The sequence below is a fragment of the Salvia splendens genome, chromosome 21 (assembly GCF_004379255.2).
Source record: "Salvia splendens isolate huo1 chromosome 21, SspV2, whole genome shotgun sequence".
In the NCBI taxonomy this organism is placed as follows: domain Eukaryota; kingdom Viridiplantae; phylum Streptophyta; class Magnoliopsida; order Lamiales; family Lamiaceae; genus Salvia; species Salvia splendens.
In genome coordinates, this window is record NC_056052.1 from 24,037,990 (window position 1) to 24,059,969 (window position 21,980).

Here is a 21,980-nt window from a genome sequence, read left to right on the forward strand (position 1 = left end):
CTCATCATTCAATCCAACCCCAACATCAGCAACATCTACAACATCTACAACATCTCGCTGCTCATTCATACTACGATCAAAGCTCATTTGGTCCACCCTCGCAGATGAACCAATACCACAGTCAAAACTCATTTGTTCAAACCTCGCAGATGCTCCAATACCATAATCAACAACTGGTGGGATTTCTTCACTCCTCACAGGTGAATACTCAACAAATAATTCAATACACCCACTTGAATTTTGAGCATTGTTGAACATAAACATTACACTATCATCATTGCGAATCACAGAACATGTATAACTCATACCGGAACCATAGACTATACATTGTCTCCATAATAATTCAATTGTGTGTTGGTTCATATCTATTCCCATCGCATCACAAATCATTGCTACCAACTCATAATAGGAAACACCTGAATTTAATATAATGGAGCTCCTCGCACGAGGTGGGTCATAACCAATACCCATATGTGGTAGTTGAACTACTCTACCACCCCAATACAAACTCACAAATACTTGCATGATTTCTGCATCAAAAACATATAAACCAACGACAATTAAGGACATTATTCATACAAGCCCTAATTTGTATAAATTGGGTCAAACTAACAAATGAAAGCACAATAAACATGAATAATGTCGAATGTAGCTAAATTGATTAACAAATTACCGGATCTTATGGAGAAATCGCCGGAAATCGCCTGAAAACGCCGGAAATCGCCGAGAGAGGAAATGAAAGTGTGTGAATGTTCTTCTGTGATCTGCGTCTGCCTGGAGGGGGTTAAAAGCCAACTTAACGACGCATAATGTTTGTGCGTCGTTCAATAGCGACGTATAAGGTTTGTGCGTCTTTAAGCGACGCATAAGTATTGTGCGTCGCTATTGAACGACGCACAAACATTATGCGTCACTCCCTTAATTAGAATGAATCTATTCTCCTTCATTATTTTGGAATTCCATTAACTTCGGATCACAAAAGAAGAAAGAGCTCGATTTATTATTTTAATACATAACTTTGTAATTTTAATTTTTCTTTCATTCTCTCTCCCGAATTTCTCAGTCAAACTATGTTTCTCTCTTTAGCTAGTAAACTCAATTATTCAAGTACTTTCACTACTTATAAACTCCTAAATATTATAAAATCCAAAAGTTACCCAAAACCCCTTAATTTGTTTCTAGATTTAATATAAATTCAGAAGCTTCCTAACACTCACTCAAGTCAAGACTCTCAAGGGTCTAAAGTCAACGTATTTAGTGGAGGGCTTCCTAACCTAACCAGAACTGCAACCCAACCACAACCAGTCTATTAGTATTATTTATTTAATTTTACTCTCTCTAGATTAAATAATATTATAGTGAAATAATTTCGTTATCTGTCCCCAACTCAAGAATTTAGTGGAGGGCTTCCTAACCAGGACTGCAAAGTGGCTATATTACAAGATGTAACATTTCAAAATTTATAAATTAAGCAAAGCTAGTGTTCCAACAATTGAGATTATAAGTGAAGAGGTAAAAATATAATCTCACCCAAACGCCTTTACCTGTTGAAATACAAACTTTCATAATATTAATTATTGAGTTTAGGTGTGAAAATGTACATCACAAGTCAAAATGATGGGGATGTCAATTATCAGCAACACTTCACGTCAATGTCTCCACACACAGAAAATTTTAAAAGTAAAGAAAATTAATAAGCAAACAACATGTAAAATTGAAGTTGTTATTAACTTAATACAGTTATACTTGTATGTGATGTGATTTGTGAGAACAACAAATTCAGCAAAATATTTGCTCGAGTCTGATTTCATAAATGATACCGCTACTTGTTGAGTACAAACCTATCTCACATCGGAAATATGAGGGAAGTTGGAAGGTGTATATAATTCATGTCCAACTCAGGGAAGTTGGAAGATGTATATAATTCTTGTCCAACCCCAATTAGTTTGACAAGTGGTATCAGAGCTAGGTTGACGTCGGATCTGGTCTGAGAGACCCATGTTCGAGTGGGGCCGACGATCCTGACAACTCTGAGTCGAGCCATGTCTCGATGTGGTCTCGGTTTGAGGGGGAACATCCCAAATCTGAGGGAAGTTGGAAGGTGTATATAATTCATGTCCAACCCCTGTTAATTTGAGGCCTTTTGGGACTAACCCAATAACAAATCCGTGCGGGCATGACCCAAAGCGGACAGTATCAAACTAATACTGCTGACGCCGACAATCATGACAAGTGGTATCAGAGCCAGGTAGACGTCGGGCCTGGTCTAAGAGACCCATGTTCGAGTGGGGCCTGAGTCGGACCCGTAATGTGTCTCGATGTTGCCTCGGTTTGAGGGGGAGGTTTGTACAATCTGAGGGAAGTCGACAATCCTGACAAGTGGTATCAGAGCCAGGTAGACGTCGGGTCTGGTCTGAGAGACCCATGTTCGAGTGGGGCCTGAGTCGGACCCGTAATGTGTCTCGATGTGGTCTCGGTTTGAGGGGGAGGTTTGTACAATCTGAGGGAAGTTGGAAGGGGTATATAATTTCTATCCAATCCAGGAAAGTTGGAAGGTGTTTATAATTTTTGTCCAACTACTATGTTAATAGAACATATCATAACTCCAAAAAAAAAAGAAGAAATTTAGAATTGATGGTTTTTTAGAACTTCAAATCTATGATTAACAAATAAAATCTCAAGTCTAAATTTCAAAACTTAGTAATTCAGTTTCAATTTTCATCAGGTCAACCACAAATCAAGCAATCACAAACGTGAGACAACGATGGACAAAGTTAGGACTAACAGAATAAAATGCTTTATTCCAATAATTCAAATTTGGAATTTTCTGATTAACAGAGCAGCAACACAATAATACAAGCAAGTTATGTTGCTGTCATTAGTTTCTTATACAATTATTAACACACCCTAAAATTAATAAATTTCAAGGCTTTAGATAAAATTAGCAAAATCATTAAAGGTTATGATAAATTCAATCATGAGCTCAAAGAAATAGTAAGAGCATCTCCAATGGTCGGCGTCACCACCGGAGCGCCGATTTTTCGCCCACGCCGGTTTGACGCCGAACCATTGGAACCGGCGTGGGCGAAATCGGCGTCAAAATCGGCGTCGCCATGCCGATTCCCGCGCTGACGCCGGTTCCCACGCCGATCCTCACGGGCGCCATTGTGGCTCCCGGATCGGCGCCAAACCGGCGTCGGATTTAAATATTTTTTTTTTTTTTTTCGCAAAACACAATATATACGCGCGTTGAACCTCATTTTCATTCGCACCACTTGTTTTAACGAGTACTCTCTCTCTACCTTACTTTCTGTACAAGATCAATAACGAGCAATGGAGAACAACTACGAAGGTACTCCAGTTAATCCCGGGGGATGGTCTCAGACTCCCCCGGCTCCCGGTGTAGGGTCTCAGACGCCCCCGACTCCCGGGGCAGGGTCCCATACTTCCCCGGCTCCTGGGGGAGGTGGTTGGCCTCCAATGAGCGGGTACTACAACGTGTACCCGTGGCAGCAGATGATTCCGGGGTGGGCACCCGGCATGCAGCCCCCTATGCAGATGATGCCGGGGTGGGCACCCGGCATGCAGCCACCGGCGCAGCAGATGATGCCACCGGCGCAACATATGATTCCACAGTCGCAGGCGACGCACGGGGGGGACAACGCCTATCGGCCGACTTTTGATTTTTCCACCGGTTCTTCGCACACATCGACCCCAACGGATGCACAGTATTCGGAGACCTTCTCCTTAGCGGACTTGGGTTTTGATATTAACGACGTTTCTGAAACTCTCATTCAAAGCCAGGGAGTAGGGCGGGGTAAGAAGAAGGGCAAGGCGAAGAAGGTCGGCGAGTCGTCGCAGCCCCGCGCCGAAATCCGGGGCCGGAGGAAGTGGACGGACGCGGAGAACGTTGCGGTTGCCAAGGCGTGGGTGAGTGTTTGCGACGATCCTCTCGTTTCAAACAACCAGAGGATCGTCAACTTGTGGGCGAAGATAGCTGCAGCCTACAGGGCATTTTGCCCTGAAGGGAGACCGTGCACCGGGGAGGAGGTCCGGAAGTGCTGTGGCAGGAGATAGCTGCAGCCTACAGGGCATTTTGCCCTAAATTGTTGTACTTTTTTTTAAAAGTAATGTACTTTTTAAATTTTAATATTATTATTCGAATTTTCCGTATTTGTCTCGTAAATTAAATTATGTATGTTGATACAATTGTAAATTAAATTATATAATTGTTATTAGTGATGTGGATAGGTAGTGTGAAGGCTATTTGATGGCTATTTGATGTCCAGTTGATGTGGCAAGCTGATGTGGCAGGAGAATTGTAGTGCTGATGATGTGGCAGTGTGAAGGCTATTTGATGGCTATTTGACGTCCGCCAGCATTGGAGATGCTCTAATAAGATTCCCTGAATCATAATATTAGTATATATTAGATGACATATATAATTGTTTTTGAATTGCCATCCACATTTTTTACTTGAATTGCATGACATCTATCTGCCTACCTATATAATGATCAAGTTGAAACCATTAATCCTTGTATGACCTATCATTTTTATAAAAATAAACACTATTAGTTAAAATATTATCACTAAGACACTAACAAAGCATCATTGTATATACAAATGAATTTTATTATGAAATGCTAAATAACAAAAGAAAATTTAAAGTGGTGTGCAGATTCCATCTCATTCTAATCATCGGATTGTTTTCACATGTACTTATATACAGCTTTGAAAGTATACAGCGATTGGAGAAGCATCGGAGAAACGAACAGTGGTGATAATCCGATCATCGATTAGGCATCGAACAAGATTGTCGAATTTCGCCCTCATCACCGGTCTTAACCCCAACAATGGAAAGTTTCAAGAAAGAAACAACCCAACTCTCAAAGAAACCATCTTGGCTGTTAGCAAATTCCACCACTTTGCTCAACGTTCTGTTATCATTTACCAGTGCAGAATCAGACTGGAAAAGCCCCTTGTGCTCCAACAGTATCTTGTAGTACTGGTTATCGAACTGAAATGGCGTCCCTGGGTCATTATTGACAGTGATCGAATCATCCCTAACACCGGCAGCGCACATTTTCGATAGCTGGACCGCGTACTGCTGGTCTTGGGATGAATCGATCACTGTAACATTTCCATTCAGGTCGAGCTTGAACCGGTCGTTGAATGAGCTACAATGTGATTTTCCAATCGTGTGACCCCCTGCAAGGCATAGACTATTCATCATTAGGACTTTCAATAGAAGCACTTCTTGCATTTGGGTTATACATTTTTGACCCAAGCCAACCCAGATAATCCTTCGGCACATGTGCTCGGGCTGACCCATATAAAATATGCTGCCATATCTGCAAGACCCATATATAATCCCTCATCAGGCCTGGGCCCGGCCCGGCCCGGCCTGATACTTTGACAGGTTGATGATGGTGTTTGGCGAACAATGAATGTAATAAATCTCAAGCTAACTAATAATGTGTGCGGATATGCACTTTATCAACTAAAGTTAGTAAACATAATAGCTTCATTATTAAACCATCAACTGTTTTAATGACTTAGGGGAACTATACCAAAAGAACAAGGCATAATCCGAAACAGTAATAATCAGTCTTATAGCTAAGTACATCTGATTAGGACAGACAGTGTAATCGAATACCTGAGAGAGTAACGAGGTCGTCCATAGACAAACCCTTGGCAAAGAAGAGCTTAGCCATCTCATCTAATGTGAAACTTGTGTCTATGATGTTTGGTCTCACATTTGCAGCTGCTGAAATCCTGCCATCTCTCCTTCCTGTCGGAATCTGCACACTTGGTCCCCCAGTCTGCAACAGCAAACTTGATTCAAATCGAAACTATAAATAAATGGAATTCAAAATTTGCTTGTAGAATTTCATCTGAGGAATGAATGCACATACATATTCAACTGCATCTCTAGCAGCTAGTGCAAGAATGTCGGCACAAGAAACTGTTTCGGGGCAGAAGATTTCAAGCAATCTCTTTGCTGAGTCTATCACGGCGAATCCGTCAACGGACGTGTTTCCAGGATCGCTTCTCTCCGTCCCATTTCCTTGTAGTAGTATGGAAGCATCACAGCCCTGTTAAAGTAATGCTGATTGAACATTTAAACCATGCTATCTCACGTAGAAAAGAGTGAGGTAGGAGTAACCTCGACGAAGCAATCGTGGAAGAGCAAGCGGAGGAGCTTCCCAGGGATCGTAAGATCCAAATCAGAAGCTGATCTCACTGTGATTTCAGCCGCAGGGCATGAACCTGTATAGAAACCAACAGAGGGAGTCGAGCAAGAAGAAAATGGAAGGAGGTACAGAGTGAGAGCAGAAAAAAGCATCAGCAATTTGTATGCATAATCCATTCCTTAGTTTGACAAGAATGGATATCTTCTGTGCTGAGCTTTCTGCTACCTGCTTTTGGTTGTATCCCCTTAATACAGCAAGAAGTCACGTGCCATGAGAGGAAGTAACTTTGTCTATTTATTATACCTCTGCATTTATTCTGGAGATGGTTGAGGCAGGTTTTGAAAATTGGAACAGTGACAAACAGTCAGTAAATGCTCTGCATCAATTCACTATCTGCTCCTCTCTCTCTCTCTCTTGGTTGAAGAGTAAAAAGAGAGGAATTGAACGAGTGCAGGTAGGTGGGAGTTGGAGGGATACTGTATATATATTTAGTACAATGTCGGAAATTACATAAATGAAGACCATCATACTGCTAATTCAGACCCCAGAGCATTGAACATGAAAGATTCCAGCTTCCAATAAACTGTTCTTGGTCAACATTTTTTTTATCTACTATAGTTTTTATGTTTGGTGCCGAAAAAGTAACCTTCAAATATTTTTGCATGAACAGTACGCAAACAAACATGTTTTATGTAACAGAAATTTTAACCTAGCATACAGATGTAAAACCAATACATACTTACCCAGGAATGAGCATATCCTGAGCCACTGAGAAATCAATACAGCACACTTACAAAGTTTCGTAAGAAATGAAACCTTATAATTTACTCTCCTGAATCACATCCTTCTATGCGTTCTGATGAAGTTGGTTGTGTTCATCGCAATGATAGTTGAACAGATTTGTACCCCGGCCAACAGAACTGCAGTCGAGAGCAGGAACAGCACCTTCCACTGCCTTGCGGAAACAAGAATTGCCAATGTCGTGGATACAGCAGCAGCAACGGATAGAGCTTTCTTCCACGAATGAGAAGATTTCACGACGTTCATGCACCCCTTGCAATGAACCACATGCCGAAAGTATCTGTTGGCAGGGTTAGGTGCTTCCATTGTCCCAATCCCACCCTTAGCTGGCTGAGAGGCTGAGAAATTGGCAACAAATCCAGCCGGAGCATGCTCAACTACTGCTGGAATTTCTGGCAGAGAAATCGAGCTATGCCCAAAGTAGTAAGGCAGCCCATGCCCCACTTTATCCATCCATTTCCTGTACTCAGCCACCCAAACATCCGATGACCTCAAATTGATGTAAAGCTTCCTCGTTGGAACTTTCTCCTTCATAAGGATCTCGTTCTGAGACGAAAGGAATCCCATATCTTGCTCGAATACCTTACAAGCATTCTGATGGAAGTACCATTGAGGAAACAGTTTCAACATGGGTGGTGGCTGTCTTGTATTCCCAAACCTGACTATAAGCATTGACTTCCCCTGTCCAGATGGCCTGCATAGAAACAGCCCCGTGAAGTAGTGCCTCTCACCATTCTTGTCAACAATTTCCCGGTTGTTCTGAAGCACACAAGGCGCCTCAAACCTCAGAAAGTTCGGTATGTAGTCTGGCATTGACCGATCTCTCTCTCTACCCCAATGGCCTGCAAAGCCTCGATCAGTTCTTTCCACCACCTCAAAAAATAGAGCAGTGGCATCCTCCCTTTTAGCTGTCCAATCCGTTCTGTCGTGTGAGATAGGAACATGAGCAGGATCCATGAGGTTCTCTAAAAGGATGGAATGATCATACGGGAGCTCATGGGTGGTTGAAACATCTCGAAAACCAGGTCTATCAAAATTCTCAAACCAAGGGATCTTTTCAAGATTAGGAGGAGCCTTGTGCGACATCCAAATCCATATCACGCCTTGTGAATCCTTGATCTCGTAAGTCCTCACACAAGCCGATGCAGGGATTTTCGCACCTGCTGAGAGCTGTCAAGAAAACCATATGTAATCAATATTGATAAATCGTTCACCTTAAAACTTCTTGAACATCTTCAACTTTAAGAATTATTGTAGATGGCAGTAAACCTGAGGTATCTTCACACATTTACCATTTCCTTCAAACTGCCAGCCATGGTACAAACACTCCAATCTCCCATCATACAATTGGCCCTCAGACAGCTTTGCTAACCTTCAAAAATTGCATATAATAACAGCTATATTATGCATAATATTTCACAATCAGTCAATTAAACACATCTAGACTAAAACTATAATTCTAACTACATCCATTAATGTCACCTTAATTAACCTCAATAATCTGCACATTAACTCATTATTTAGAAAGTGCAGACATTCTGAAATCATCACACTCACTAATTAATCGCTATAAGTCTATAACAACTGCATCCATATCAACAAGATCCAACTCAAATTTGACAACTTCAGCAAAAAAATCCATCCATTCCACCTGAATTCCCCTAAGGATCACCTAATGGTGATCCTTATTGCCTAAATTCCAGATAGAGAGAGAAGGAGAAGAAACCTGTGGGGGCAACGATCTTCGTAACACCTAATTATTCCATCGCCGTCCTTGAACAGCACAACCTGCTTATCGAACACTGTGAGCCCTAGCGGCGCGTCGTCGGGCACTTGCTTGGTGAGGTACAGTGGATACCATTCCTCGGTCCAACTGTATCTCGCCGATGATTCCTTGTGCTCCACAGCTTCATCTTCCTGGATCACGTTCTCATCGCCCGCCGCAGCTGCGATTCCCTCGGCGACTGCGCTCAATTTGTGGTGATTCTTCTTCAGTTGACGGTGGCGGGGATTCGAAGGGCTTAGAGTAGTAGACAATGTTATCCTTGCCGCCTTTGTTCTGGGGAGTTTCTCCAAGTGCGATGGAAGAGCAGCAGCAGCCAGAATTGGCGGCAACGGTAGAAGAGCCATTTGCGGGAGAGGATTAATTTGATTGAGGTTACAGTCTTGGGGAGAAATGAACATTGTAGAAGATGAGTAACTTGCTGATTTGGTGCATTGTTTATGGCCACACAACAACGGACACACTCAAGTCTTCAACGGAACAACTACTTTCTCAGCAACACCGCTTATTTTCAAACTTACGTGTTATTTCAAGACTTTTAATTACGACTCTTCTAAAATCATTATATTTACACAATTCATACAATCATTTTGTTTCATATTATTACAAAATATTTCAAAGTTACATAAATTATACAAAAAATCTCATATTCGTTTCAATTTAAAATATTATGTCATTTTAAGGTATGGATCTTCGAAACCGTTTCTTCAGCACCGTTCGGGGAGAAGAGGATAGTGAGAGAAAATATCCACACAATTTTGAGCCCTCAAAATGCACCCTACTGTGTAAGAGCATCCACAATGGCAATAGGTCAGCCATAGCCTAGCCACAAACTCCTACTGACACATCATCAGCACTAAAAACTCTTCCTGCCACATCATCAGGACAAGCAATAGGCTAGCCACAATAAACAAAATTATAAAAATAACAATCACACAAAATACGGAATTCAGCTTACGACACAGATACAGGAAAATGCAATAATTTTATTTAAATTAAAATAGGTACATTAAAAAAATTACATAATAATAAAAAAACTAACGACGTGTAGTCCTCCGCGCCCACTACTCTTCAATTAAATCCTTTTGGAGTCGAATATGAGCTTCCACTTGGCGCATGTCCGCATGTGCTTGGAGGCGGCCGACTTCATCGTGAGGTACCCCACTTCGTACGTTGGGGGAGGCCATACCGTGGCTTGGACCGGCTTCATTATCGTCGTTAGCCCAACTAGTCAGTTGTACACTTTCATCTTCGACAATCATGTTGTGCATGATAATACATGTGTACATTATATCAACAATGCAGTTGACGTGCCACAAACGCGTTGGACCCCTAATTGCCGCCCATTGAGACTGGAGCACACCAAATGAGCGTTTCACGTCCTTGCGCGCCGACTCCTGTCGTTCTGCAAAGTAGGCCTTCCTCTCATCTGATGCGCATCTGATCGTCTTCACAAAGACGGGCCACTTAGGGTATATCCCATCCGCCAAGTAGTAGCCCATATCATGCTAGTTCCCGTTAGCGATAAAACTGATGGTCGGACCGACGCCGTGGCACTGCTCGTTGAAAAGGGGCGACGAGTTGAGGACGTTGAGGTCATTGTTCGATCCGGCTACCCCAAAATATGCATGTCAAATCCACAGCCGGTAATCAGCTACGGCCTCGAGGATCATCGTGGGATTCTTTCCCTTGTAGCTGGTCGTGTAGAACCCTTTTCAGGCAGCGGGACAGTTCTTCCACTCCCAATGCATACAATCTATGCTGTCTAACATACCCGGGAACCCATGCTTCTACCCGTGCATCTGCATCAGCTCCTGGCAGTCTTCGGGGGTAGGGCATCGAAGGTACTGTTCACGGAATATTTCAACCACGCCCTGACAGAAATACTTCATACATTCAAGGGCAGTCGTCTCACCGATGTGGAGGTACTCGTCCCACATGTCTGCCGCGCCTCCGTAGGCCAATTGTCATTGCCGCAGTGCACTTTTGAATAGTTGTGTGGCCGGGTCTGCCAGCCGCATCGTGCCTGAAGCGGAAACACATATATTGACGCTCCAAAGCGTCAACAATACACATAAACAGGGCCCTACTCATCCTAAAACGCCGCCTGAAAAGGTTGGCGTTAAACCGCAGCTCCGGTGTGAAGTAGTCGTCATATAGCCGCTGATGTGCAGCTACGTGATCCCGCTCAATCACTGCTCGGCGGTGGACAACGGGTCAAGGTCGAGGTCAAGGTACCGCCGGCTGCAATGCCCTTTGTATCAGCCGGTTTATCTCGTGGGACGTATAGGCCTCCAACTCTTCGTTCATTCGCCGTTCGTACTCCTCAGCATCCCCACCACTACTACCACCCGCGTTACTCATTTCACGTTGTTGATCTTGTACAGAAATTAAGATAGAGAGAAAACTCGTTAAAACAAGTAGTGCGAATGAAAATGACGTGCAAATCGCGTATATATAGTGTTTTGAAAATTAAATAAAAAAAAATAAAAAATCGCTCGCCGATCGGGAGCTTGCAATGGCGGCCAGCCGATCGGCGAGCGCATCGGCCAACGCCCGGAAATCGACGTGCGCTCGCCGTTTTTCTCGCCGATTTGGCGCTCGCCTGCTGCAATGGTTCGGCGAGCGGACCGGTCAGCGCCGGGAATCGGCTAGCTGGTCCGCTCGCCGCCATTGTGGATGCTCTAAATGGTGGAAACCCCAGAAATTTAAGGAACGCTGCAGTCATTTCACCATCAAGTAGCGGGCAAGATTTTCAAAATCAAGTGCTCCCTCTGAATTATTTCAGCCTAGTCAAGTTGTATAGTGCGGGCTGCAGCTACAAACTATGGCCATGCATAGATAGTTAGTGAACATCGAACCGACGACTTTCCCATGATTTGACACCATTTCTGCTCAATTAATGAACACCGAACGAGCCCTAATAGCTCCAAACATGAAAGAATGATAAAAAAAAATTTATATCTATATAAAACATAAAATAATAATGAAACATTTTATATCCACGTACCAAAGAATTAATGGCGTCTTGAACATAAATAAGATTATGTATTAAAATAAACACAAATCAAGCCTTTTGTTTTATTTATACATAAATTTCAAACTTATGTATCAATGTAAAATAGGAGTGAAATATTTTGTAATGTAATTTCCTTGTAGCGCATAATTGATTCAAAAGTTGGGAAAATGTATATTTGACTATACATACTTGCTGGTTGCTGCCACTTAGATTAATTGATTATTAAGGTCAAATACGTTTTAAAACTTTTTATACGTGTGTCACAACGTAAACATATTGGTCCCACAAACACGTGTTTCTAATATATTCAGTTAACATAGTATGAAGATGCTCTATAACTCTCTATGTATACAGTTGGATCAAAAATTCATTTGATTTTCAAGTATCAAAATCATCAAATAAATCTTCATCTTGGTACTGGTAATGGCTCTCATCTTCTTCTTCATCACCTCCAAAATTCTCATCATCACTCTGATCATCTTCGTACCAACTCTCCTTTGATTGCTTTGGTGAATCTGCCTTGCTTGACTCGCCCGATTCACATCTTTCCTGCTGCACAAATGATGCAAACCACATGTGTGATATAGCATGTTGCAGCATGACAAACTCAGGGATGAAATCTTAGAGAAAATATGTGTCATGCAATACTTACGAAATCACCACCCAGAGATTTTAAAGCATCATAGTTGATCCTCGAACTATGCTTCTGCATGTAAAGAATCAAGTTAGAAGTTGATAGATAACTGATAAGCAATAGTTATGTATTTGCAGAAAAAGACAACAACATCAATTACACAAATTCTAATGAGTCGATGTTTAGCATAATGCAATTGTTGAATACTATTCCAAGAAATGAAGCAGATTTAATAGTAACTAAGAAAACTAGTATATATTTTTTGTCGAACCTTAGGCTCCACTTTCTCAGTGGTTTTAGTAGCAATCTTGACAGCACCACTCTTCTTTGTTTCAGTAGGTACTTTCTGTTTCTTGGCCTGTAAGTTCAACCCATCACAAGTAATCAGAAAGAACTACTTGTCGAAAGCTAGTATTGTGAAAGTACACCTAAGGTAGAGCTTAACAAGATAACACCTTTATACATTTTTCATTCATTGCTTCCCATAAAATCCTTTTCCGGTGGATCTCCTCCTTGGTATTAAGGTATCCAACAATCTGGAAAGTACAAAAATAATGTCAATGATATACTGGAAGTGGAACTAACTCAGAAATTTTAAATAGCATACCAAAATTAAATATAGTGACCACTAATTTATGAGCCCAGGCTTCAACATATAGGAAGGAAAATTTGGAAAGATGGGATTCTCATCATAACAGCAGTATACAAGCTAATAATACTGCTTTGAGAAATCACTGCAAATCTGAAATACTTGTTTGTTCTATGTTAGAAAAAACTAAAGTATATCTCTGCTCTAAGATGATGTTCACGAGAAGTGCCAATAGGCACTAGTCTAAGTAAGTAAGTTCAAAACACATCAGGCTGCAAGTCATGTGGTCTGCTTAGTGCTTACTAAAAGAATCAGCTTATTATTGATAGAGAATAGAGGAACTCTTTTCCAAACAAAAACTGCACCGAGACACAAATCTCCACCACCACATCTCTTCAAAGTTTTGTTCTTAAAAAGTAAAACTTCTATTAGAGTAGTAGATCATGCCATTTCTGCTAGAAGCCCCTGAAGAGATATCAGATCAGATCTCATTGTTTTCTCTAGTTCCTTAAGGTCACAATCTTTCAAAAATATAACTACAAGATCAATATAAGACCAAAACTAAGTGTATTACTCATCATACAAAAATATAGACGGAAGACAATATTTTGTTAATAATTTCCAGGTCAGCTAAACACATCCATGCATAATAAATTACACACTTCAATATCATCAATATCATGTAGTCTATCAGATTTTCTGTTTTGAATTCTGCTTCCTCCTTGGTATCCACAAATATTCTTCGTGATTGCCTCGCGTCTCATTGAAGAACCTGAAAGTTTAATTTAACATCACGGCAAATCAGGCCTCTTAATCCTTAAAGAGAGCAGGCCACTCTATAGAAAAAGGACTTGAACTACCATCATATTTCCTATGTAGAGGATCTGCAACTTCTCCACCACAATGTTGGATTGATTCTGGCAACTGATTAAACAATAATCTGTTAGATTTGCAAGATCCTGAAATCTTACATGGAACCATGAATCCACGATCTGTATCTCATTAAAGCAATGCAAAATATATAGACACCACCTGCTCAAAAGCGAGCTTACTTATAAGACTAATCCACATTAAAGGAGACTAATACATTGCCACCACAACAGTCAACAGTAGAGAGTTTCACCAATAGAAAAGCAGCTTAGTAACAGTAATCAGAGAAAAACAAGTCCTAATTAAGACCAACTCATGTGCTTCCGCCGGCAAGCAAATCGGATATTGAAATTCCAATTTCTGCATTGAGCAGATGATTAACTCTAGTTACAAGTCCGAGAAAAGCACGGATTGGAAGCGCACATAATTTGCAAGGTTAAGGCATATTCAAATGCATCCATCGACAGACATTGTAGTTCGATCATCAAAAACCATAAGTATAATACCGAAATCATGCATACCGGAGTTTTCGAATTGCAGCCGAACTCTTGATTAATCGCCATTGCAGCTATCACGGAAGCTTGAAGAAGCAAACCCTCTGAGCCGCAGCCAATTTATAAATTTATGTTTTGTAGTTGATTACCGAAATACCCTCTTCGGAAATATTTTTTTACATTCTCAAAATAACAAAACATATTATTGGAGAAAGGGTGAATTCGTCAACCCATAAAAACTATAATGTCTCAATTCCAAAATTCAAATCCCTAAATCCCTGGGAGCACGAGATACACGAGAAAGAGAAGAGAGACGAGAGGAAGAGAGAGGGGTGAAAATGGAGCACAACCAAGCTGTGGATGGACTTCTAAACCTGTTCACCAAGGCCAATCGCGATCTTTCCGCGGTGCAGAACAAGCTCCACAAAGAGTTCCAGCAAGTTTACCCCGATCACGTACTCTATCCATTTATTGCTCCTGTTTTCCCATCTCTCAACTCTCAGACCCTCTATTTTATATTCTGTCATTTTGGAGCAAAATTGGATTACGATTTCGTATCTAACTACTTGCACCTTGTGCTTTTGAAGTTATGGGGTACTAATTTCTTCTCCTCTTCTACTTTGGTTGTTTATCGACAGGCAAATCCGATGAAGCTGGTGGAAAGGCTGAAAAAGATAGAAGAAGAAATGTCGTCACTGAAAGACGAGTGCCGCGAGCTTCTTGCTGCGAAACAGGTGAAGAAATGTGGATAGCTTTGAATCTTGTTTTTCATAATATTACTTTTAAGGGGGATTTACATTTAGGGCCGTTTTTCATAATATTACTTTTTGAACAAGTTCAAAGTTAATCAATCTATCAGAGTAATCAGTAAATAATTAGCTTGGATTATATTTCAATACTTCCTATACTCAAAGTAAATAATCTCTTAAGGATTATGTTGATGGATAATAATAGGATTAATTTAGATAGATGATACTCCCTCCGTCAACGAAAATAGTCCCATTCTGCCATTTTGGGATGTCCACAAAAAATCCCATTTCTAAAAATGGAAAGTTTCCTCTTTGATTTGGGGGTGGGGGAGCTACGAAGATTTGTCCATTGGGAACCGGAGGAAATAGATACCGTCCATTCTGTAATCTGACAGCGGGTATTCTTTTCTTTCGTTTTTTTCCATCAATGTTTCAAATTACATTATCCTTAAATACGTTACTAGGTGCTTAGGGTAATACTTTTAGGGGTCGTGTACGATAGATTGAACAGTTTTGAGCTAGTTAGACTATAAAATATTTCCAAACTCATAGCATCATCAAGATTGATATAACTATCAAAACCCAAGGATTTCTCGGAATCTGAACCAAGTTCAAATCTCAGGTTCTACCATCACAAAACATTTCTTGTGATTTGGTATGTGATGCCCAACAGTCAGACACAAATCAAAAGGGGGCAAAAAAAGTTTGGTGTGTGAAAGAAGATATAGCCCTAATGTCATCTTGGTGTACTGCTAGTGATGATAAAGTATGTGGAAAGCAAATGGGTTTTTCTTTGTGGGGACGAGTGCATAATCTGTATCAAGAAGCTCGAGCAAACAATTTGGAAGAACTCAACGAAAGAAACATTGAATCGATGAAGTGTCGTTGGAAACGACTTAATGCAAATGGAAACAAGTGGATTGCGGCTTACAAGGAAGCATATGGTCGGAAAAAGATAGGAATGAGCTTGGCGGATGTTGAGATAGAAGCTCATGCAATTTATGAAGTAGGTGGTAGCAAGTTTCAGGATTTGGTTGTATTTAATGAAGTTATGAGTAAACATCCCAAGTGGGACTTAACATCTCAAGATTTTTCACAACTATGTCCTATATCTAAAGGGGCTTTTGAAGAAAGTGGTGGCAACTCCAAAAGATCAAGGACTTTAGTTGTATTTAATGAAGTTATGAGTAAACATCCCAAAGAGGACTTAACATCTAAAGAGTTTTCACAACTATGTCCCATATATGAAGAAGGGGCTTTTCAAGAAAGTGGTGGCAGCTCCAAAAGATCAAGGACTTCTGAAAATGGGGATTATCCTGAACCTTCCAATGTAGAAACTCCAAGTATTGATTGTTCAACTATTCCCCATCCTAAAACTCCAACTAATGCATCAGAATCTTTACCTACTAATGAAGTTGCTGTAGAAATTCGTGCATTAAGACTCATTATAGACAGTGAAGCTGAAGCAATGAACAAACTAGGAAATGCGAGAATCGACTTGGAGCTCAAAAAAGAACAACGAAAGGCTATGAAGATGAATCAGATTTTGTTGAACACATTGTTAGCGAAAGATCATTTAACCCCAAAAGATGAAGAAATGAAACATCGTCTAATGGAAATTGTGCTTAGACAGTGAATCTATTTTATTTTTCATGTGATTTTAGTTTGTAATTTTAGTTATCTAATTATGTAAATTTTTATTGTATAACTAGTAGAAGTACTGCACAACAATGATTTGCTATTAATTGAGTGGATATTTGGATCTTGTAGTGTTATGTAGGATATATTGTTCCTCCTGTTTCACCACAATGGAGCCTTTGCAATTTAGTCTTTATTAATCTTAACCGTGATAATTCGATTTGAAAAAAATTCTAGTGTTCAATTTTCCATCTGCCTTGAGTGAGTATTTATTCAAGCTTTTGGTGTGCAGGATCTGATAGATAAGGCTAGAACTGTCTTAGTGGGGAATAGGACAATGCTGCATAAGTTACAAAGCTCCACTGGTGTTCCTCACACCGGAGATGCAGACGATGATGCTTTTGAGAGCTTCAATCAGGTATGTGTATTTGTCTGTGGACGCTGTTAGTTAGATGTCTAATTGAAGGGGCAACTGCTCTAATTGAAGACTCTTTACCATGTGCCAACAAGCAACCAAAATAGAAGTGACAGGGGTTTAGGACCTTTAGGTCATTTTGTTTTGCAGCATAACGTAGTTTGCTACAATGGTTTCTGTTTGCCAAGATAGAGAAATACCTTCTTGGTGTTTTCTCGTGAGGTCTTCATAAAGAAATTGGCTTGTATCTAATTTGTTTGTCTCATGATGTCCAGGTTATCGATGAGTGGGCAGTTCAAGTCAAATCTAGAAAAGGTAACTTCTTTGTTTGCATTGCACTATTGCTTGTTGAGTGTACCTTTTGTTGTAGTATTTGGTGGAGAAAATCATCCCTAGTCTTATAAGAATCTTAACTGAGACACGTAGTTAATATGGTAATTTGCGCATTCTCATCAATCTTTGTGCAACTAACTAACCATTGATAATATTGAGGTGGATAGGCCAGAACTGTAGTGTACAAAAACAAGTTTTTGTGACATATGCAACTGTTTAAGATCTATCTGCTTACTCCTTACTGGTTTGATCTTATCAGAGTGCTTTTTTCTTGCAATCTTATGTGCAGATGTGATATTCGTGATATTTGATGCCAATAACTTGTCATATTTTGCAGAGGAGGAAGAGCCGGACTCCGGTGATATAAACCAAATGTTGTTTTCTGCAATTGTCCAAAGCAACTGAGTGATTCTCATTTCTCTGTCTCAACCATTAACGGTAAACATTTCATGTGAAAATTTGAATTTGTTCAATGCAAAGTCGTTGCTTATGTAAATTACTTTCACGTTTTCACACTTAATTCTAGTTTTCATAACCAATTTTTATATGATTATGATTTATGAAGTCGTCACATTACCAACTTCAGCTTGACCTTGAGTAGAGTGTCAAATTAAAATAACATCTACGTAGCGAAATCAAAATAATTCGTTTCCCTCTCAATAAGATAATTTACGAGAAAAATCTTTGAGAAAGACCATTTCTATAAATATCCCGTTATACGTATATCAAGTTTACAAAATTTATAAACTAAATAGGGGTAAGGCAAGATAGTTTAACATGAAGCAAATTTTAATCTCTCTTTGTTGAACTAAACAATCACAAATTCATTATTTTTATTTTCCTTTGATTCTTCTTTTAGTCCTTTTTGTCCTAGTAATAAGTACTACTAATTCCTTTAGATGATAAATAAATGTGTAGGCTGCCAATCATACTCATGTAGTTAGAAAACACGAAGGAGAAAAATTCCAAAATAAAATTTTGAAGTTTGTCTAATTAAGCCTCAAATTTCCACAACAGTCTTCCAAGTAATCAGACGACAAGTTCTTAACGCGCAATTCTTACACGGTCCGTTTCCCATGCAATATATAATACCCAAAAAAAACCTAAGTCATCTTCAATAATCATTTATATCAACACAAAATTCTTCCATACAAAACACACGCCATGGAGAAGCAAAGAGAGATTGGTTTCATACAAGCGGACGCCGCCACCTTCAAAGAGCTGGTCCAGAGGCTGACCGGGGCGGCGCCGGGTGGCGGAGCCCACAAGCTCCGGCCGAATGCGGCTGTGCAATTCAAGCTTCAAGAGAGGAGAAAGCAATCGTTAGGCGATCTCGAGATCATCAAAGCTGGCACGAGATCGGCCGGGAACTCGCCGGCAGTGAAGGGGCCCGTGACGCCGTTCGGGGCGGAAGCGGAGCGAATCAGGACGGAGTCGCCGCTGTCCGAGGAGGAGAGGGACGTGCCGGCCAAGGCGGCGGCGCCTGTTTTGCTGACTTTGTTCCCGTTGACTCCTTAAAAATTAGAAAAATATTACTAATACTAGTAAACTTTTTTTCATTTGATGGTTAATTAAGTATGTTGAATTACGAAAGTGGTGGGATTGTACATAAAAGATAGGAGTTTGGAAATTTGAGCGAATGTTTTGTTGTTTAAATCTAAAATGCAATCAAAGTGGCTTTATGCTTTTTTTGATGGAAGCAAGGTCTGGTTCATTATCTCTTTCTTTATACAATAAAGTGGAAATTTATAGTACTACTTTGAGTGGATCTTCATTTATCTTTACAAAAGAGATTAAAAAGTTTTCTTCTTCTTTTTCAGGGAAAATAGGCTAAGTTTTATCATATTTATTTTGGCTGTTAACTTGAACTTACTTGTGTGATTGAAGATTAAAGAAAACAGATAGGGGAATAAATTAAATAAAAGAAAATAGAAGTATAAATTTAGAGATAACTTTCTTGTCTATGCCCAACCCATTTTAGGCTCACCAGCTGTTACGGACTCAATTCCCACATCGGTTGTGAGAACAACTGATGTGGGGTATATAGACTAAATGGAATCTCTCCTAACATGCTAGTCTTTTGGGATGAGTTCCCATGTTTGGTCTGTATCAATTGGTGCTTTCATTGAGAGCCCAAACGGCTCGGAGTGGTGGCCAGACAACGAACTCGCCATGACCAACGAGTGCGTTTGGGACAGCTCGGAGTGGTGGCCGGGCAAAGAATCCGCCGTGACCAACGTGGCCGTGACCAACGAGAACTCGGAGTGGTGGCCTCGCAAAAAACCAGCTGTGACCAACGAGGACGTTGGCCCTTAAAGGAGGGTCGAATGTTACGGACTCAATTCCCACATCGGTTGTGAGAACAACTGATGTGGGGTATATAGACTAAATGAGATCTCTCTCCTAACAGACTAGTCTTTTGGGATGAGTTCTCATGTTTGGTCTGTATCGCCAGCGGCCCAGCCTTGCAAAGGCATCTTAATATCCTTAAAAGTGCTTTTATTTGTTAATAGTAATATATAATAAAATTAAAGTGTAAAAGTGCTTGAGATAGAAACTAAGGAAATATAATCGAGATCATCGTCAGATAACAGAAGCAAGAGCAAAACAGCAAAAATTGCTAAGGTTTAAAATATTGAGATAAAATATAAGTATGGAGAACTCTTCTTCAAATGAGAATTAATAAGTTACTTAATAGCCATATTCAGATTTGAGATTTTAGATAGTAAAGATTATGATGAATGAATCTCTTTTGTTGAACATACAAATGCAAATCGGAGCTTCGAAAAGCGCAGAACTTTTATAGAGTATTTATTTCGATACAATTAATTGATACTATTCAATGCAAGTGTTCTAAGCGTTTTGCAATGCAACTAATCTACACTATATTATTTTTTAAAACAAACTCGTAAAAATTGGTAGCCCACCGTCCATATATTCCTCAATTTTTACTTAGACTTATAGCTAGTCTTTAGGAGAAATTTAAACAAATGGAGCACTACCTATTATTGGATGATACCATTAAATGCACATGCTAAAAACATGTATAAAATTTAGAGGGAACATTTTTTTAGGTCTACGAACTTTGCCAAAGTATCATTTTAGGTTCGTGAACTTTGAAAATATCATTTTAGGTCCGTCAACTACAAGTTAATATCATTTATGGTATTTTAAACTTTTTCTGGACGAAAATGCCTTTAAGGCCTTCAAAGGGTAATTTGGACTATTCTTTCGCCACTCATCTTGCGTAAAATACCTAGAGTCCAACAATTTCTTTTACTACTATTTAATTTAATTACCATCCAAATTGAATTTAAATATAATTACAATTTGTCGTAAAAAATATGTGTTAATTTTTCAATTATTAGATGACCAATTATTTAGGGATAGTGAATTGAGATTTGATACTTTATTTTATTTTTTCAATCTAAACTGCATTTTAAGAACTTACTATATGTGATTTGTGAATTATATTTAGTTTATTTGTTTTGAAATTAGATAGCTATTAATTTGGATTGTCATTCAGAGTATTATTTATATGAATTTCAGAATGGAGAGCAATTAACATCCAAATTGAATTTAAATATAAAAATTTGTCATTAAAAATTGTTAGACTACTATTTAATTTAATTACCATCCAAATTGAATTTAAATATAATTATAATTTGACGTAAAAAAATATGTGTTAATTTTTCAATTATTAGATGACCAATTATTTAGGGATAGTGAATTGAGACTTGATACTTTATTTTATTTTTTCAATCTTAACTGCATTTTAAAACTTACTATAGGTGATTTGTGAATTATATTTAGTTTATTTGTTTTAAAATTAGATAGCTATTAATTTGGATTGTCATTTGGAGTATTATTTATATGAATTTCAGAATGGAAAGCAATTAACATCCAAATTGAATTTAAATATAAAAATTTGTCGTTAAAAATTGTTAGACTCTAGGTCTCTGATGCAAGATGAGTGGCGAAAGAATTGTCCAAATTGATCTTTGAATGTCTTAAGGGCATTTTCGCCCGGAAAAAAGTTTAAAATACCTCAAATGATATTAACTTGTAGTTGACGGACCTAAAATGATATTTTCAAAGTTCACGGACCTAAAATGATACTTTGGCAAAGTTCGTGAACCTAAAAAGATGTTCCCTCTAGAATTTATACAACGAAAATAATATGCTACTGTGTATATAGCAGGATTATATAGAGAAGAAAAGTCCATCCTTTCTTGAATGTCTCTTAAATCAAGGTTTGATCTAGTCTCTTGCACAACATTTTAGACTCAGAAACCTACATCAACTTATTAAACCCTAATTAAGCTCAAGTCAAACAAGGTTAAATCTGTAAAATAAGGTGAAATATTGACGCAATATTGAATACACATATGTTACGTATTTGTTGACTTAATATAACAAAAGTATTTGAATTTATAAATATGAAGGAAACATGATGTCTT

At 39.3% G+C, this 21,980-nt stretch overlaps 5 protein-coding genes across 6 annotated transcripts; 2 read left to right on the forward strand and 3 right to left on the reverse strand.

The window, feature by feature from the left end:
- Positions 1 to 4,572: 4,572 nt before the first annotated feature.
- On the reverse strand, positions 4,573 to 6,556 carry LOC121784407 (peroxidase 18-like; the record flags this gene model as incomplete). Its single annotated transcript, XM_042182549.1, has 5 exons — positions 4,573 to 5,209; positions 5,658 to 5,823; positions 5,917 to 6,096; positions 6,168 to 6,271; positions 6,499 to 6,556. Coding segments are annotated over 5 exons (927 nt in total), but the record flags the coding sequence as incomplete, so codon positions are not given.
- A 281-nt stretch (positions 6,557 to 6,837) lies between these two features.
- On the reverse strand, positions 6,838 to 9,267 carry LOC121784797 (protein TIC 55, chloroplastic-like). The gene is made up of 3 exons (XM_042183030.1): positions 8,723 to 9,267; positions 8,266 to 8,368; positions 6,838 to 8,166 (listed from the first exon to the last, which is right to left on the reverse strand). The coding sequence occupies exons 1-3, from the start codon at positions 9,178 to 9,180 to the stop codon at positions 7,033 to 7,035; spliced, it is 1,695 nt and encodes a 564-aa protein (XP_042038964.1). The 5' UTR covers positions 9,181 to 9,267; the 3' UTR covers positions 6,838 to 7,032.
- Positions 9,268 to 12,017: 2,750 nt separating this feature from the next.
- Positions 12,018 to 14,557, reverse strand: LOC121785055. Its single transcript, XM_042183395.1, has 7 exons — positions 14,413 to 14,557; positions 13,882 to 13,945; positions 13,684 to 13,793; positions 12,888 to 12,968; positions 12,704 to 12,790; positions 12,451 to 12,504; positions 12,018 to 12,350 (listed from the first exon to the last, which is right to left on the reverse strand). Exons 1-7 carry the CDS (start codon positions 14,452 to 14,454, stop codon positions 12,177 to 12,179), a joined length of 612 nt encoding a protein of 203 aa, XP_042039329.1. The 5' UTR covers positions 14,455 to 14,557; the 3' UTR covers positions 12,018 to 12,176.
- A 43-nt stretch (positions 14,558 to 14,600) lies between these two features.
- On the forward strand, positions 14,601 to 18,055 carry LOC121785053. Of its 2 annotated transcripts, XM_042183394.1 has the most exons (5): positions 14,641 to 14,840; positions 15,024 to 15,119; positions 17,065 to 17,190; positions 17,463 to 17,502; positions 17,858 to 18,055. In XM_042183394.1, the coding sequence occupies exons 1-5, from the start codon at positions 14,724 to 14,726 to the stop codon at positions 17,923 to 17,925; spliced, it is 447 nt and encodes a 148-aa protein (XP_042039328.1). In that variant the 5' UTR covers positions 14,641 to 14,723; the 3' UTR covers positions 17,926 to 18,055. The 2 variants fall into 2 exon arrangements, with proteins under 2 accessions (XP_042039327.1, XP_042039328.1); XM_042183393.1 differs by lacking the exons at positions 17,065 to 17,190; positions 17,463 to 17,502; positions 17,858 to 18,055 and adding an exon at positions 15,757 to 16,879 and having other exon boundaries at positions 14,601 to 14,840.
- A 629-nt stretch (positions 18,056 to 18,684) lies between these two features.
- Positions 18,685 to 19,038, forward strand: LOC121784408 (VQ motif-containing protein 31-like). Its single transcript, XM_042182550.1, has one exon. It carries the CDS (start codon positions 18,685 to 18,687, stop codon positions 19,036 to 19,038), a length of 354 nt encoding a protein of 117 aa, XP_042038484.1.
- The last annotated feature ends 2,942 nt before the right edge of the window (positions 19,039 to 21,980 follow it).